Source organism: Macrobrachium nipponense, chromosome 23 (genome assembly GCF_015104395.2).
Source record: "Macrobrachium nipponense isolate FS-2020 chromosome 23, ASM1510439v2, whole genome shotgun sequence".
NCBI classification, from domain to species: Eukaryota; Metazoa; Arthropoda; class Malacostraca; order Decapoda; family Palaemonidae; genus Macrobrachium; species Macrobrachium nipponense.
The window spans coordinates 28,524,109-28,542,076 of record NC_061090.1 but is presented as its reverse complement, the minus strand read 5'-3'; the positions used below and the strand labels follow the sequence as shown (position 1 = coordinate 28,542,076).

Genomic DNA, 17,968 nt, shown 5'->3' with positions numbered 1-17,968 from the left:
ATATATATTTATTTATGGATATTATTCTATATATATATATATATAATATATATATATATATATATTATGTATATATCTATATATATATATATATATATATAATATATATATATACATATATATATATATATATATATATATATATATATATATATATATATATATATTATATATATAGAGAGAGAGAGAGAGAGAGATGAGAGAGTAGAGAGAGAGAGAGAGAGAGAGACTTAAAAAGATGAAAAAAAAAACCCTGATCGAAATATCTTTTATTTTGGCCTCTCAATCGAGAGGGAGAATAAAGCAGGTAAAAGAAGACTATCTGAGCTGTGTGTGGTGTGTAGGTGTGTACGTGGCTGTATATGTGTGTATATGTGTACGTGAACGTTTATGTGTCAGCTGATGAACATGGAAAGAGGAGCAGGTAGGTAGGTAAGAAAAGCCCTCTCTCTCTCTCTCTCTCTCTCTCTCTCTCTCTCTCTCTCTCTCTCTCTCTCGTGTTCTCAGACATGCCCTACGGGCCTCTTGTCCTGAAGGGAAGACCAGAAGAAGAAGAAGAAAAAATGAGAGAAGAAGAGGAGGAGGAGGAGATGGTGGTATATTTTTTATGAAGTGGGCGTGGTGGTCTAGTGGGGGATGGGAGTTTGGGGGGGGAGTGGAGGGGCCTGTTAGAATTGGTAGTAGAGAAGGGTTTGGTTATTGGTATGGCCCACCAAAGAACCGGGATTTTCGTTCTTGATTTTCCTCTTCTCTGCTCTCTCTCTCTCTCTCTCTCTCTCTCTCTCTCTCTCTCTCTACATTTGTTCTGGATAACTGTTTAGATGATGAAGCATAATGGTTTATGAAGTTGATTGTTTTGTGTGTGTGTATATATATATATATATATATATATATATATATATAATATATATATATATATATGTATGATATGTGTGTGTGAGTGTGTGTGGAGAGAGAGACAGACAGAGAGAGACAGACAGACAGACAGACAGCAGAGAGAGAAGGCCTTCATACAATGAGTAACATGCATGTAATATTGGCACCAGAAACACGTTAATTTCACTTTCATTTATGCTGTTTCGTAATTCCTTGACACTTTTATCATAAAACCGAGAAATTCCCAAGTCAGATCCACGATTCGACCGAGTGTGTGTGCATGACTGTGCAAGCTAAGGAAGCAAGCAAGCAGGGAGGGGGATCACTTTCACTCTCGAATGCGCGTGGGGAGCGTCGTGGGGATTTGGGGCCAGAGGAGGAGCGTCCAAACGGGGGTAGATTGGAGATTCGTAATGCGGCCGTACCAACCCTGCATCCATTAAGGAAATGCTGGTATTGGGACTCTATTTGGTATTCTGCAGAGGTATTCTGTCTTGTGCGCCTTGCCAGCGTTTCTTATGAATACCCCAAGTGATATTTTTTTTTATTTTTTATTTATTGTTAATTTATATTTTTTCTCTTTTGGTCACGAGTGAATGTCCCACTGCAGCAATGTGGTTCTGAGGGACCTCAGGGATTATCATCATCATCATCGTCGTCGTTGTCTTCCCCAACCTCATTCCCCACTCTTCCCCAACCCTTCCTCATCTTCCCCCCATTCCCTACCCCCCTCCTCTTCAATCCCATGAAAGCACGAAGACTTTATTAACCCGTTCTTCGTCCCCTTTGCAAGTAGCGCTCCCATTTGTCAGTGGGGTCGATGTGCTGTGAAAGAGGCTCATGTGAAATAATGTGAAATGTTTGTAGGTCTTGGATTATCTGTCATACGGTTCTTCAGTTTTGATTTTTCATCCTAAATCATGCTATTTTATTTTAAGCAGGGTCTTGTGTCCCTATGTATATATTATATTATATTATGTATATTTAGCGTTCGAACATAACAATAATATCAAAGCTATACTCATTAAGGAAAATATTGACACCCCATATTTTATATTTAGGTGACATCTACACGATCGTTTTTCTGTAGAGAGAAAAGCAAAAATAAATTTAATTGATATTAAAAAACTCAAATACAAGTATCCAAGAAAGCGGTGACTTTCAACATTAATGAAGAATGGCCCCCCTCCCCACAAAAAAAAAAACAGCGAATCCTAGACCCAGAACACAGTTTCGTACCTCGAAAAGAGAATTTGAAATTCCTGCAGATTGTTGAGATATAGTTAAGATGTGACAATCAATAATGTCTAAAGGCATATTTACTGAGCTCGCTCACAAGAAAGTTAGATATCTGCCTTTTTAGTTTTCTGTAAAAGAAAACTATTGAGTTGGATATTTGTCTGCCCATGAATACTTTTTCTGTCCGTCTTCAGATCTTCAAAACTACTGAGGCTAGAGGGCTGCAAATTGGTATGTTGATCATCCACCCTCCAGTCACCAAACATACCAAATTACAACCCTCTAGCCTCCTCAGTAGTTTTTATTTTATTTAAGGTAAATCAGCCATGATCGTGCGTCTGTCACCGCAACAACATAGGCCACAAGGGCCGTCTGATAGTTTTATGGACCGTGGCTGAGATATTCGCATAGTATTATACGCTGTACAGACAACTTGATTGTGTCGAAGAAACTTCGGCACATTATTTACTTTTATTTATTTTATTTATTTGTTTATTTTTTATATAATTATTTGTTAATTTTTTGCTAAAACTAAAATAAATGAAGGGAAATTTGAGGCAAGCAGCTGTATGTTTATAGTAAAAACAAATTTCTTAGTTAGACGAGAAGCAAGCAAAGGCTGTACTGAAGATGTTGTATAAAACCAATTATTAATGAATTCTGGCACATAGGAAAACCACTATTCTTAGACCACTACAAACAGATCTCTTACCTGACAGATAAGCACATCAAATATAACTCCTAAGTGTTCTAGAGGAAACACTTAGTTGCCTAAATTGTCGTCAAATGGGGACCATCTCCTTGATGGAAAATTGACGAAACAATTAAAAACAGGTTGATGACAGGCCATTCAACCGCTCAGCAAACAGCTATTCTTAGAGTACGAACGAGAATCCCTGAGCTACGAAAGAAAATCTGTAAGAGCTACATTTGCATGACAAGCGAGGGGGAGAAAGTTGCCATATGCTAATACGCGTTGCCTGGCCTGTTCAGTTTCTTCTTCTTCTTCTTTTTCTCCAGAATGGAGATTGTTGAGTCTGTTTGATTCAGAGACGTATTAGTTATTGCAAATTTATCTTGTCTTTGGTAATGTTTTTTCCAACTTCTGAAAGACTGTATTGTAAGTTTATTTTGTTCTCATATCGCATTTTTCATTCTTACATATTTTTGCTTTGTCTTTTGTTTACCTTCTTGAATTATTTCTGTCAAAATTATAGGTTTTTTGGTGGGTGGGGGCGGCTTTTTCTGTTCTTTTTTTCATATTCCAGTTCTCTATTCCTTTATCGTGCTGAATTTATAAGTTTTATATTATTTTCTGTATCTATCATTTTTACAGCTTTTTTACTGTTATCTTCTTATATCCTTTTGTGCTTTAAATTTACGATTTCAGGTATACATATTCTCTGATTATATCCCATACATAACAGTTTTTCGGGAGGAGGTCTTATATTATGAAATATACATTTGTTGTTTTATGTATTGCAATAAATTATGCATCCTTTCACTCTAACCACTATAGCAGTGATTTCCAACCTTTATACCTTCTATATATATATATATATATATATATATATATATATATATATATTATATAAATATATATATATATATATATATATATATATATATATATATATATATATATATATATATATATATATATATATCAATTACCTGATATAAATCATATAAGGTCTTCACTGCTATTTGAGCTATGTAAATTTAGATCGCCGTCATTTACAATACAGATTTATTTCACTAATTCTTGCGGAACCCATGATAGCGGCATGAGGGGGTTCCGCGGAACCTGTAGGGACAGCCTAGCGATAATCCTTTATGAATACATTTATTTTGATTTCAGCAACTAAATATTGATTCATCCCATCCAGTTATTATGTCAAACTTTCTCCCCACCACAGGTGCAACCGGACAATTAATTCATTTATCGACTAATTTAGTTTCTAACTTTCTTATTTATTCTCACTTATTGACCTGAACTCATGATTCACTTACCTCTCTCTCTCCCTCAGGCACAACCTGACGGTGGGTCAGGTGTCCCTAGTCCTTCCCCAGTTGGACACCATGATGACTGTCCTGGCCGAGTCGTGTCCTACGCCTCTTCCTCCTTCGTCGTGTCCACCATCAAGGTAAGAGAAAGAGAGACATCACGTCTGTCTGTCTGTCTGTCTTTCTGCATGTACGTTTGTTTATGTTTGTTTCACTGTTTTTCTTTCAGATGAAATGGAGGGCAATCTCTCTCTCTCTCTCTCTCTCTCTCTCTCTCTCTCTCTCTCTCTCTCACGAATACAATTTTTTTTAGTTTCTTAGTACATTTTATTCTTCTTATTCTTACTCTTGTTTCCAATAATAATAGTAATGCAAAAAGCACCGTGAAAAATGGAATAGAAAGAAGTGTGTATATATATATATATATATATATATATATATATATATATATATATGTATGTATGTATGTATACTTCTTTCCATTCCATTCTTCATGGTGCTCTCGGTATCACTATAATTATTGGAAACAAGAAAAAGAAAAATAATAAAGTGTATTATGAAATTAAAAAATTATACATTTGGATTCATGAGTAAATATAACAACTAATATTTTTATCCATTAGACATATCTTATATTGATTATTGATGGAGGATATAATTTCCTGTTTATTGTGTGAGCTATTTGAACTCCCTAAGTCTTCTGTATAATTATGGCTAAAGTTCAATGGGTACTTGAAGATATTTACTATGAAAATTCTGTCATTATTGATATCTTACATTTTCAACGTCGATGAAACAATCATTGCAGCGCCAGTTTTTAATAGCAAATAAATCAATCCTCCCTTTTGTGTATAGCCTTTACGTTCGTGTAAACCCGCTAACCTTTTCCCTTTGTGTACAGGTACAGAACGGTAGACGGTACTTGTAACAATCCTGACCAACCAAGATGGGGAGCTGCCAACACACCTTATCTGAGGTTACTTCCAGCATGGTATGCTGACGGTAAGTTGTCTGTTCGCCTGTCTTTTATACATAATTGTTTGGGATATCATATCCTACTTATATGTATATGTAAGTGTTATATATATATATATATATATATATATATATTATATATATATATATGATCTAGGTATATAATGTAGTATATATAACTAATATATATATTTATATTTTTAGTAGGTATGTTTATATATATAATATATATATATGTATATATAATATATAAATATTTATATTTAATGTATAGTATATATATACTATATATCTTTATTATATCTTATAATATCTTTACATTAATATACCTTATATATATATATATAATCTATCCTATATTCTATATAATATTTTATATATATATATACAATATATATATAATTAAAAAGTGTGCGTGTGTGTGTATGTGTCAACCAAAAAATCGAAAATTTATATGTTTCTTTTTACAAAACAAATAACGATCACGATCATTTCTCTCACTTACAACGAATTTCTTCATGCGTTCTGGTTCCATGGTGTGTGATGAAACGTTGAAAGATTAGTCTCAAGTGATTCAGCGTCTTATTCTTTCATAAAGTTCACTTAAATGCACAATTATTTTTATTCATTTGCTTTTCTTCACGTTAGTGGGTCCAAGATCTCTGAGGGAAACATTGGACCGTATGACTAATAATAATGTGTTATTTGTCTATCTCTCTCTTATATATACATATGTATATTTATACATATATATACTTTATATATATATATATATATATATATATATATATATATATATATATATATATATATATTCTATATATATATATATAAATATATATATATATATATATATATATATATATATGTATATATAATATATACACATATGTATATATATATATTATTATATATATATATATATATATATATATATATATATATATATAATACAAATATACAAAGAAACACTTATTTATACCAGTAACCTTGCTGATAATGCATAACACTAGATAATAATGCAATTAAAATTGTTTTTCACATAATGATAACCATCTTGCCACCAGAAAAATATTTTAAAGCATTATTCATTTTTCAGTAACCATAATTGTCACTTAAAGTTGTGAAGCTCATTTATCAAACCTTCCGTAATCCTGGTTAGTGATGACGCAACCCCATACCAACATTGCTTGTGTTGCCAAATATATGCCTGAGGAGAGAGAGAGAGAGAGAGAGATGAGAGAGGAGAGGAGAGAGGTAGACGAGAGAGAGAGAGAGAGAGAGAGAGAGAGAGAGAGAGATTGATTAAAACCTTTAATTCCAGGAACGTAAAACAAACAGTACTTTGTGGAAATGAAACGCCTTATCAAAGTAATAGGGAAAAGAATTTTGCACCAATATAGGAGACAATTTTGCGCCAATATAGTAGTAGACAATCTTCTTCTAATATAGAACACTTGGCATGAAACTAAATGATTTTGCATCTGTATCAAAGATAATTTTGCACCAAAACAAACAATTCGCGAGAATAGCAAATTTTACTATAAAAAATGGAAGTCCATACTAATGTTTACGGGAAAGTATTTACTTTTTAAGTAGGTGGTGTGTATGTATGTGTTAGGCGAACATCCTTCTATTAAAAGGGAAAGAGAGAGAGAGAGAGAGAGAGATGGTTGTGTATGTATGTATGCATTTTGTTTCTTCGTACGCGATGCCGTTGACTTAAAGATGTGTTTTTCTTTAATTTTTGTCGAGGAGAGAGAGAGACAGAGAGAGAGAATGTTTACACTGTTTATATGTATACTCGTGTATGTTTATGTATGCATACAAGCATGTATGAGTATACGGATAAACTCATGTGGGAATGTTTGTGTATACACTCGAGTTTATGTTTTGTTTGAAATAAGAGTTCTTTTTTATACAAGAGAAGAGAGAGAAAAAAAAAAAAATAGAGAGAGAGAGAGAGAGAGAGAGAGAAGAGTGAGAGAGAGAGAGAGAGAGAGAGAGAGAGAGAGATACTTTAGTGCCTATAACGGTGGCACTTTTACCGGACGTGTTGTTACGCCAAAATGAGTCTTATGCAACCAATCTGGATGGATCAAGATCCCCCACAGCCTTCTTCTTCTTCTTCTTATTCTTCCCCTAAAGTTGTGGTTTGCTCCAGACGATTACAACAGGCACGTTTCAAACATGTTGTTATTATTGTCTTCCCCCCCCCCCCAATTTCTGTTCGAATGAATATTACGACATTGGACGAAAGGCCTGGTTAGTCCTTTAGTCTCTGCGGGAGCTGTTCGAGTGTTTTCGTATTTGTTGACATTAGGAATTGATACTTTTTCCCACCCCTTTGGTTTGTCGTGTCTATTGGCATGGAATGTTGTTGGAGTTCGTGTGCGTGGTTACGTTTGTTTATATGCAGACACACGTACGGTATGTCTGTCTATCTGTTTATCAATACACACGCACGCACACAATTGTGTATATATAATATATATATATATATATATATATATATATATATATATATATATATGTATATATATATATATATATATATATATATATATATATATATATATATATATATATATATATCCTATATATATTATATCTATACAGGGTGTCCATAAAGTCCCAGTACCATTGTAAGCATTTATTGCTCAGAATGGTACTGGGACTTATGGACACCCTGCATATGTAGGGTAGTGTTTATATATATATATATATATAATATATATATATATATATATATATATATCTATATATATATATATATGAAAAATAATGTGTATGGGGGGGGAGGGTAGTACTACTACTCCCATTGATAAAACATGTTATTATGACTGCTATTATATTAAGTAATGATAAGACAATAGGTGATCAACGAAAACCGAAAGCATTGCAGTAGTAGTTACTGATTTACTGATGTCAAGTTTCAAAATTAATCCTGCCCAAAATAATTCCAAGGTTTAGAAAACGATTAATGAAGGTGTATTCTGAGAGAGAGAGAGAGAGAGAGAGAGAGGATATTCACTGAAATCCACTGAATTTACCGATGGGACCGAAGCGACAAAATACTTGGATTACTTAAATTAAAAAAAAAAAGAAAAAAAAAGACTGAACTGAGTATGTGGTGGGGAAGGGGTTCCAGATCTTGGAAGGGAAAGATGAGGGGATGGAGGAATGGGGGGAGACGTAGGGGCGTTGGTGAGGGAGGGTGAGGGGGGAGGGAAGGAAGGGGAGGGGGAACGAGAAAGAGAGACCCCTTAATCCACTGAAGGAATTGCGTCACGGAATTCCGTGAGCTACATTTAGCCAAAAAAGAGACGAAAGAGCGAAATTTGGTGATGATGAGCAGCTGCAAATTGTTTTCGATAAACCGACGCCACGACAAACGACAAGCGCCTCAGTGGCGTGGTCGGCATTGTCTTGGCCTGCCACCTCGGTGGCCGCGAGTTCGATTCTCGGGCATTCTACTGAGGGGTTAGAGATGTGTATTTCTGGTGAATGAAGTTCACTCTCGACGTGGTTCGGAAGTCACGTAAAGCCATTGGTCCCGTTGCTGAATAACTAGTGGTTCCATGCAACGTACAAACACCATACAAGCAAACAAACAACAAACGACACGTTACCAACAATAAAAGTCAGCAGCAGCAGACGTCTTTATTAGCACTTGACGTATTTGCAAAGAGGTGACGTAAGCGAGTAGTATTAGTATACTGTTGCAACTAAAATAACGACAATTTCAGAACTTAGGTGATAACGTAATGGGTCGTTCTTGTCGCTGCAAGGTGTCGTGTTGGCTCAAGGACAGTTTTAGAATTAACAACAGTATAACTACAACACCAACCACAACAGATATAACCGCTGTTCGGCTTGATGGTGGAGGAGTACCTATGTATGTAGAGTTGCAAGCGTAGAAAGTTGCACTCTTAGCGATTGCTTATTCAAAGCCCGCATTCGTTGGCTCTTGAATGACTTAATGTACTGTCTGGTATTCAGCGTTACTAAGTTATTTATTCCGTTAAGCATAAAATAGATAAATTCCTTTAAACATAAAATCGATAAATAGATAGTTGCGTCTGCCTGAAGAATAAATTCGAAGAAAAACAGAACTTAACCAAATCATGAAAATAAAAATCAATTTTGTTGCAAATTCTTCCGTCTGCAAGTCACTTGATACAAGAGGTTAGGACTTTCACGGGCTACTCTAGGAGCAAGAGCCCGTGCTGGGATGAGGCCAGCTAAATCTAATACAACTAGGCTAGAACTGGTTGATTGATGGAATTATGTCAACTTGGCGTGAAAACAAAATAGGACGGTAAGAGCCTCAATGAAAGATCGACTGACATTCTTCTCGAACGCCACTTGTGGTTTACACCCTAAAAATTTGGGGTGGAAAAAAAAAAAAAAAAAAAATACTTTCTTCTGAGTGCCATTAGGCGCTGAAGGAATTTGACGCGGACAAAGAAGTGCCACTTGGTGCTTCCTCTAAGTATACTACTCGGTGTCTAGGGAGCCAGGCTGTGGTTAGGGGAGAAGAAGGACCCCGGGGGCAGGGGATATGGTTGGGGGTGGGTTGGGGGAGGCAGAGGGTTGACACCGGAGGGTGGACACGGGATTTCTAAACAGACCCACAAAATCTCCCAAGCATTGCGCTGACCGACGGCCGGCGATGTCTCCTGCTGGGGTGTGATGTTTTGATTTGTTTTGCTAGTCCCCCCCCCCCCTTAGGTCTCCCCCCCCCCCTACTTCTCCCCCAACCCCTTCTCGCCCCCTAAACCTCCTGTTATGGGGTCTGGTCACCTAACAAGTCTCTTTCTTCCCTATCTGCTTCCCTAGATATGGTTCCATTTTCCCTATTCGGCCTTGTGTTCCCTAACATTCTCCCTAAAATAGTGTCCATAAAGTCTCAGTACCATTACAAGTATTTATAGTTTGTAATGGTACTGGGACTTTATGGACACCCTGTATGTTTCTTATTCCCCCCGTAGAAGGTTAATGATTTTCCTCGAGAAAATTGAATTACTCCCTCAGGGTCCCCCTACCCTGGGGGGTCTCAATTGAGGACTATCCCTCCCCTTCATTGGGGCTTCTTCCAGCTCAAGGGGTCCACTACTATTACATCCTGTTGACACATACTATAATATTAGTCCGCTACGATGATTGACAAGACAACGTACATTCCAGGCCTTCATTATCAAAAGTCTCACGTCATTCCAGGCGAGTTCTTTATTTATTTATTTTCTTAAAACCGCACGCGTGTTACCGAGATATCTTTTCAAAATGGCGTAGGAGTGACTGAAGAAAAAGAGATTACCGTTTCATTCGCGAGTTTTTCGCCATTTTTCGAACGTGCTTTGACCTTGCACGATGAGGAGTTTGTTTGTCGAAAAGATGTCGGAATCGCTCTCCTCATAGAGAAGATGGCCTTGATGTCATTCGTTTTTTTATAAAAATGAATTTGCGTTTTCTATGAAGTGAAATAGTACGCAGCCGTTACCGTGTTTTTTCTTTTTTATTATTTTTTTTTTTTTTACACTGAATGAAACATAATTTTAGGGAATTCAGAGGCGAGAGTTGAAACCAATTGCGCATACGTTGACCCAATCGATGATTTATGTACCTAGTGGGTAGTTAACTGTAATTGGTCGCAAACATGTTGAAGGACACTGGGCTAGCAACCTCATTCCAAATGCTGACTATGAATTCAGAATGTATGTATGTATGTATTTGTGTATGGATGTATGTGTGTATAGATGTATGGCTAGATTGATGCATATATTGCTTTCAAAGTATTCCCTTTATGCTTTCTAAGTATTCCCTTTACCTTTAAAGACAAGTGTCATGTTCATTGGGGCACTTATTGGATTAATCATACGATGTATATTAATAATTGAGTCTTTATTTATTTATTTATTTATCTACCTATTTTTCAATTTTATTTATTTATTTATTTTTTATTTATTTATTAATGTTTATTTATTTTTTGTCTCTCACAGTCATCCTATTCGACTGGGTGGTTTTTATAGTGTGGGATTCCGGGTTACATCCTGCCTCCTTAGGAGTCCATCACTTTTCCCACTATGTGCGCTGTTTCTAGGAGCACACTCTTCTGCATGAGTCCTGGAGCTACTTTCCCATAGTTTTTCTCATCTCTTGTCCATTTCTTCTTTGGTTTGCCTCTGTAACTCCATTCTCATTATTATTATTATTGTATTGTCGTCCCTATTTTCGTTGCCTCAGAGTCCATGACGAAGTGAATAATAATTGAGTTATTATTATTATTATTATTATTATTATTATTATTATTATTATTATTATTATTATTATTATGCTGGAAGAAGACCTTCATTAATACAGGTTTTATTGAAAATGTGGGTTATTTCAGCGGCGTTTATTTTGTATAGAGGTTTCTCTATTCTTCTTATTACTGACTTTTCTTCTTGAGTACAGAAGAAAAGTCAGCAGTAAGAAGAATAGAGAAACCTCTATACAAAATAAACGCCGCTGAAATAGCACATTTTTAATAAAACCTGTATTATTATTATTATAATTAATAATAATTAATTATTATTATTATTATTATTATTATTATTATTATTATTATTATTATTTATTATTTATTATTATTATTATTATTATTATGTCGTCCTTATTTTCGTTGCCTCCGAGTCCATGACGAAGTGAATTCCCTAGATGTTGCGCCAATGGTCTTTCGACACGTAACTCCAGCGATTACAGGTGATATATCTTTGGACTCGTCACCACAGGCATATTTTGTGGCTCAAGTCCTTAAGGAAGAATTGTTTCTTCGGCAGTTCCTTCAGTGATTTCTCAAGATATTATTGAAGGAGGTAGGAGGGTGGGGGGGGGGGGGGGGACGCGTGCGTATGTGCTCACAACCCGCACACCAAACTTCACCAACACCCACACCACACACACGCACACACACGTACGCGCGCGTAAGGAAAGACCTCATGCACACATACAAGGTCATTGTCAACTTTTAGAACAGCAGATTTATCCATGAAAAAAAAATTTGCTTATAAAGACTGTAGTAAAATCATTTTAGACATTTTCGTACATGGATATTGTCTTGGGATTGTTAATTGCAATGCTAATTATAATGTTAATAATGATGTTATAATGTTCATTATGATGTTATAACGTTAATTCTCATAGTAAGTGTCCGTGCATCAAAAGTTTCCCTAAAAGACTTAAAGAAAAAAAATACACGAAAATTAGTGAAAGTCATTCGTTCACGCGCACCTTAATTTCCTCCCTGGAGCCAAGATGCGTTAAATACTGTTCGTTAACTGTTTTGCGTTGTCCAATTAGTGCCAAAAAGAACACAACTGGGATCCTAACCCCTTGGGGTACTACCTGGATAGTTGGGTGGAAGGTGTGTGGAGGACCCCCTCAGGCTAATGGAAGCCACAAACGTGAGTTTCCCAAAAGCTTATTAATGTAAAGAGGTCTGTTTAGGTTTTATTACGCAAAAATATAGATATCGCAAAAAAAAAAAAAAAAAAAAAAAAAAAAAAAAACAAAAAAAAAAAAAAAAAAAAGCAAAAATGCGAGCGGTAATTACGCAGCTTTCTCGGCTAATTTCCTCCAGAGCATCGTTGCAACCCATGGCCGCATGTATCAGAATCTTGCAAGGTCTATTGCAGGTTGCAGTTATGAGGGCAACCCTCCTCTTTCATCCGGGAAATACGTCATTCGCTTCTAATGCGTAGACACACACACACACACACATTTTTAAGTCTTCCTGGGTATAATTAATACGCCCATGCCTTTCTTCAGAACCTTGGGGTTCAATTCACCGCTCTGCCAACAAGGAATCATAGGAATTTATTTCTGGTGATAGAAATTCCTTTCTCGGGTTCAGATCCCACAATAAGCTGTAGGTCCCGTTGCTAGGTAACCAATTGGTTCCCAGCCACGTACAAATGTCTAATCCTTCGGGCCAGCCCTGGAGAGTTGTTAGTCAGCTCAGTGGTCTGGTTAAATTAAGATAAGATGCTTAACTTCTGTATTTCATAATTGAAATACTTCTTGAAGTGTACTGCATTAGTGAACGATGATTATCATATCACATGAATAGGAAAGTATTACGGATTATTATATATATTTTTTACCAAAGAATTCATGATACGGATTTATCTGATAATTTATTTAATGAGAATTTTCATAGCCCATAAGCCCACCACCCTCCTTCAGTGCTTTCCACATAAACCCCTGGGCTCTTTTAGAGCAACGTTTTTGTAAGGACAAACGGAATCCTGACAAAAAACTCTCTCTCTCTCTCTCTCTCTCTCTCTCTCTCTTCTCTCTCTCTCCCTTTTTCCTTCGGCAAATGCCGACTGTCGGCGGCCTCCTTTTCCAGCCAAGGACACTCCTTTCGGGAACTGGGGCGGTTTCCCCCCGTAGCGTTTCAGTTGCGTCTTGTGAAACAAGGAAGAGAGGCTTGTATATATAAACGCCTTGTTTTTTTTAAACGCTTCCCGGGTTGCAGTATACTGTTGAAATGAAGTGTCGTAAATGGTGTCAGTCGGTGTAGGACGTAACAAACACTGCGGTCGAACATTTATGTAGTTGAAAGGAAGTAGTATGTATTATTTTCACTTCCGCCAATGGAGTGGAACAGGGTTTTAATATATGTAGCGCTAGCCTGGCTGCATTGTTCGGAAAATGCTTCCGAAACTTATCAATTAATTTCAGTGGAATATTTTCACTGGGTGAGTTGATGCGATTTTCAGATCAATCGGAATCTGGATATTCCGAATTCGGATACGGATTTATGTCCTTTTTTTTCAACAAAGATGCCTCAAAATGTTAATGACAGTCCTGTGTAATTGTGTTAGAGTTGATTGGATTTTGGGAATGATTTGGAACTGGGCGCAGATGCAGGTTTTTTTATCAGTCCTCCAAATGGATAATATATATATATTTATATATATATATATAGATATCTATTTACATCATATATATATATATATATATATATATATATATATATATATATATATATATACATACACACATACACAAACACACACACACACACACAACACATACATATATATATATATATATATATATATATATATATATATATATATATATATTATATATATATATATATATATATATATATTATCCATTTGGAGGACTGATAAAAAAAAACCTGCATCTGCGCCCAGTGTGTGTGTGTTTGTGTATGTGTATATATATATATATATATATTTGTATATATATATATATATATACTATATATATATATATATATATATATATATATATACATACACAAACACACACACACACACACACACTCCATTACCACGTATATCCCTTAATGATATCATCGTTCCGGGCCGGCAAAAAAGAAAAAAAAGAAAAAACCCCTTTTCTGTTTAATCCGTCCACTAGCATTCTGAAACTCATCACCACTAACATTCGAAATAAACCCAACCTTGTACTCGTCCATCCTCAAAGGAGGCAAACCAAATTCTGAGAATGACAAACAGTATTTACTGAACTTCTCCTTCTCCTCCTCCTTCTTCTTTTTCTTCTTCTTCTTCCTCTTCTTCTTCTCATCACTGATTTAGCTCTTGATTTTCCACGCCTTAAATTTAGTCATTGATTTATTCATATGGTATTTCATTATTTGTGTGTGTGTATGTGTGTGTGTGTGTGTGTGTGTGACCTCCGGTGAATTATACACGCTCTGGCATATAGGCTGTCGTGACCATTACTGCATCTTGCGACAGACATTAGGAGTCCGTTGGAAGTGGCACTGGATCCCAGTGAGTCGAAGTTGAACGAATGAATTAAAAGAAGTCTTTCACTGGGAAATCTAATATGATTATAAGTAAGACACGTTTACTAAGAATATGACTGACTGGATTATATTTTCATTATCATGACAATAATGAAAGCGATTTTGCAGGTAAATGGGAAGTACTACTTTAGTACCAAGATGATGAAAGTGATTTTGAAAGTAAATAGGAAGTACTACTTTAGCACCAAGATAATGAAAGTAATTTTGCAGGTAAATACGAAGTACTACTTTAGTACCAGGATAATGAAAGTTATTTTACAGGTAAATAGGAAGTACTACTTTAGTACCAAGGTAATGAAAGTGATTTTGCAGGTAAATAGGAAGTGCTTTAGTGCCAAGATAATGAAAGTGATTTACAGGTAGATAGGGAGTACTACTTTAGTACTAAGGTAATGAAAGGGATTTTGCAGGTAAATGGGAAGTTAGACTATCAAGTAATATGCTCATGATTTAATAAGTTCTCTAAATCAATTCACAAAAAGAAAAGACAATGACATTCCATTTCCTGAGGACAGTCAGGTAGCCTCCTTGAACTTTTAATAGGTTTCGGTCTTGAGAGAGAGAGAGAGAGAGAGAGAGAGAGAGAGAGAGAGAGAGAGAGAGAGAGAGGTGCTCATTGTTTATCATTCATCGGGTGTTAGCACCCAGGTAATTTGTCCTTGAAACGTACCTGTTGTACGTGACTGTGTTATTACCAAGGACTTGGTGCCACTTTGTGAAAACTTATGGTATCATAATTCGTCCTTATTTTTTTTTAATATATTTCTCTGGAAGAAATTAATGAAGCCATCTTGTTAGTCAAAAAATATTTTGAAGGTCTGTGTAAATAAATTTACAGATAAATCAAGATTTCCCACTTATATCATGATGTTCATTTGTTTAAATTTTTCATTTTAATATGTATATCACTGGAAAAAAGGACAAAGGCATTTCTCTGTAAAACAAAATTATTTTGAACGTTTATCAAAATTAATTGGCAGATAACTTTGCATTTCACTTTTCTGTAAACTTAAAGAGCTATATGCCTGAGTACCATTCATACACAAAATCGACAAATTAGAAAAAAAAAAGTCTAATAGAATATTTGGAAGATTATTTGCAAAATCTAATGAAAATGAAAGAGCTACCGTTATTTTCATTTCGTCAATTTTGAATAAATGGATCTGAACACCGTCTCGTAGAAACTTATACAAAAAGATTCACATTCTTTTCAAAAAATTTTCTCACGATGACTAAGATGAATTTGAGCAGCATTGCGCGTCTCTGTCTTTTTTACAAAAAATGTTCTAAAAAATGAATAAGTATCATCACTGACCCTGAGTGAGATAAATTGCATCTTGTGTGCAATTTTAGAATAAAAAAAAGACAAGACGTCACGTTTTGTTTGCACTGCGAAAAAATATTGATTCTTTCTTTAAATTTTTTAGGTGTTTAGTTTTTTTTTATATTAGAAAACGTTTGTTGCAAATGATGTCACAGTTACAATAGAGAAATGAGAGTAGCGTAAAAAAAAAAATTGGGTTTCCGTTGAGTATATTTTTACAAATAATTTCGAGGCATCATGATCATATTTATAAAAATATTATTTTCTCCTCTATCTTATTATTCTTATTATTATTATTATTAGTTTTTTTTTTATTTTTTTTTTTTTTTTTTTTTTTTTTTTTTTTTGCTCTATCACAGTCCTCCAATTCGACTGGGTGGTATTTATAGTGTGGGGTTCCGGGTTGGGTTTGCATCCTACCTCCTTAGGAGTCCATCACTCTTCTTACTATGTGTGCCGTTTCTAGGATCACACTATTCTGCATGAGGCCCGGAGCTACTTCAGCCTCTAGTTTTTCTAGATTCCTTTTCAGGGATCTTGGGATCGTGCCTAGTGCTCCTATGATTATGGGTACGATTTCCACTGGCATATCCCATATCCTTCTTATTTCTATTTTCAGATCTTGATACTTATCCAATTTTTCCCTCTCTTTCTCTTCAACTCTGGTGTCCCATGGTATTGCGACATCAATGAGTGATACTTTCTTCTTGACCTTGTCAATCAACGTCACGTCTGGTCTGTTTGCACGTATCACCCTATCCGTTCTGATACCATAGTCCCAGAGGATCTTTGCGTGATCGTTTTCTATCACTCCTTCAGGTTGGTGCTCGTACCACTTATTACTGCAAGGTAGCTGATGTTTCTTGCGGCTCCAGTGGAGGGCTTTTGCTACTGAATCATGCCTCTTTTTGTACTGGTTCTGTGCAAGTGCCGGGCATTCACTTGCTATGTGGTTTATGGTTTCACTTTTCGTATTGCACTTCCTACATATGGGAGAGATGTTATTTCCGTCTATCGTACTTTGAACATATCTGGTTCTTAGGGCCTGATCTTGTGCCGCTGTTATCATTCCTTCAGTTTCCTTCTTTAGCTCTCCCCTCTGTAGCCATTGCCAATTGTCATCGCTGGCTAGTTCTTTAGTCTGTCTCATGTATTGTCCGTGCATTGGTTTGTTGTGCCCCAAGTCTTTCTGTCTTTTCTCTCTTTCGTCTCTGTAATATTTCTGGGTCTTCGTCTACTTTTATTAGTCCCTTCTTCCCATGCACTCTTTAAGCCCACTCGTCTTCACTGGTTTTCAGATATTGCCCCAGTGCTCTGTTTTCGATGTTGACGCAGTCCTCTATACTGAGTAGTCCTCTCCCTCCTTCCTTTCGTGTTATGTATAGTCTGTCCGTATTTGCTCTTGGGTGTAGTGCTTTGTGTATTGTCATATGTTTCCTGGTTTTCTGATCTATGCTGCGGAGTTCTGCCTTCGTCCATTCCACTATTCCCTGCGCTGTATCTGATTACTTGGCCACTGCCCATTGTGTTTATGGCTTTTATCGTATTTCCGGCGTTGAGTTTTGACTTGAGTATCGCCTTGAGTCTCTGCATATATTCTTTCCTGATCGTGTCCTTCATCTCTTGGTGTTTTATATCTCCTCCTTCCATTATTCCCAGGTATTTGTATCCTGTCTCATCTATGTGTTTGATGTTGC

General features: G+C 35.9%; 1 protein-coding gene across 1 annotated transcript in view; it reads left to right on the top strand.

Annotated features, from left to right (window-relative positions):
* LOC135199932 (uncharacterized) overlaps positions 1-17,968 on the top strand; it is a 169,738-nt gene that overhangs the window by 131,192 nt on the left and 20,578 nt on the right. Inside the window, 2 exon segments of the mRNA XM_064228055.1 lie at positions 4,146-4,262; positions 5,024-5,124. Of these exon segments, the coding sequence (XP_064084125.1) occupies positions 4,146-4,262; positions 5,024-5,124 (218 nt within the window).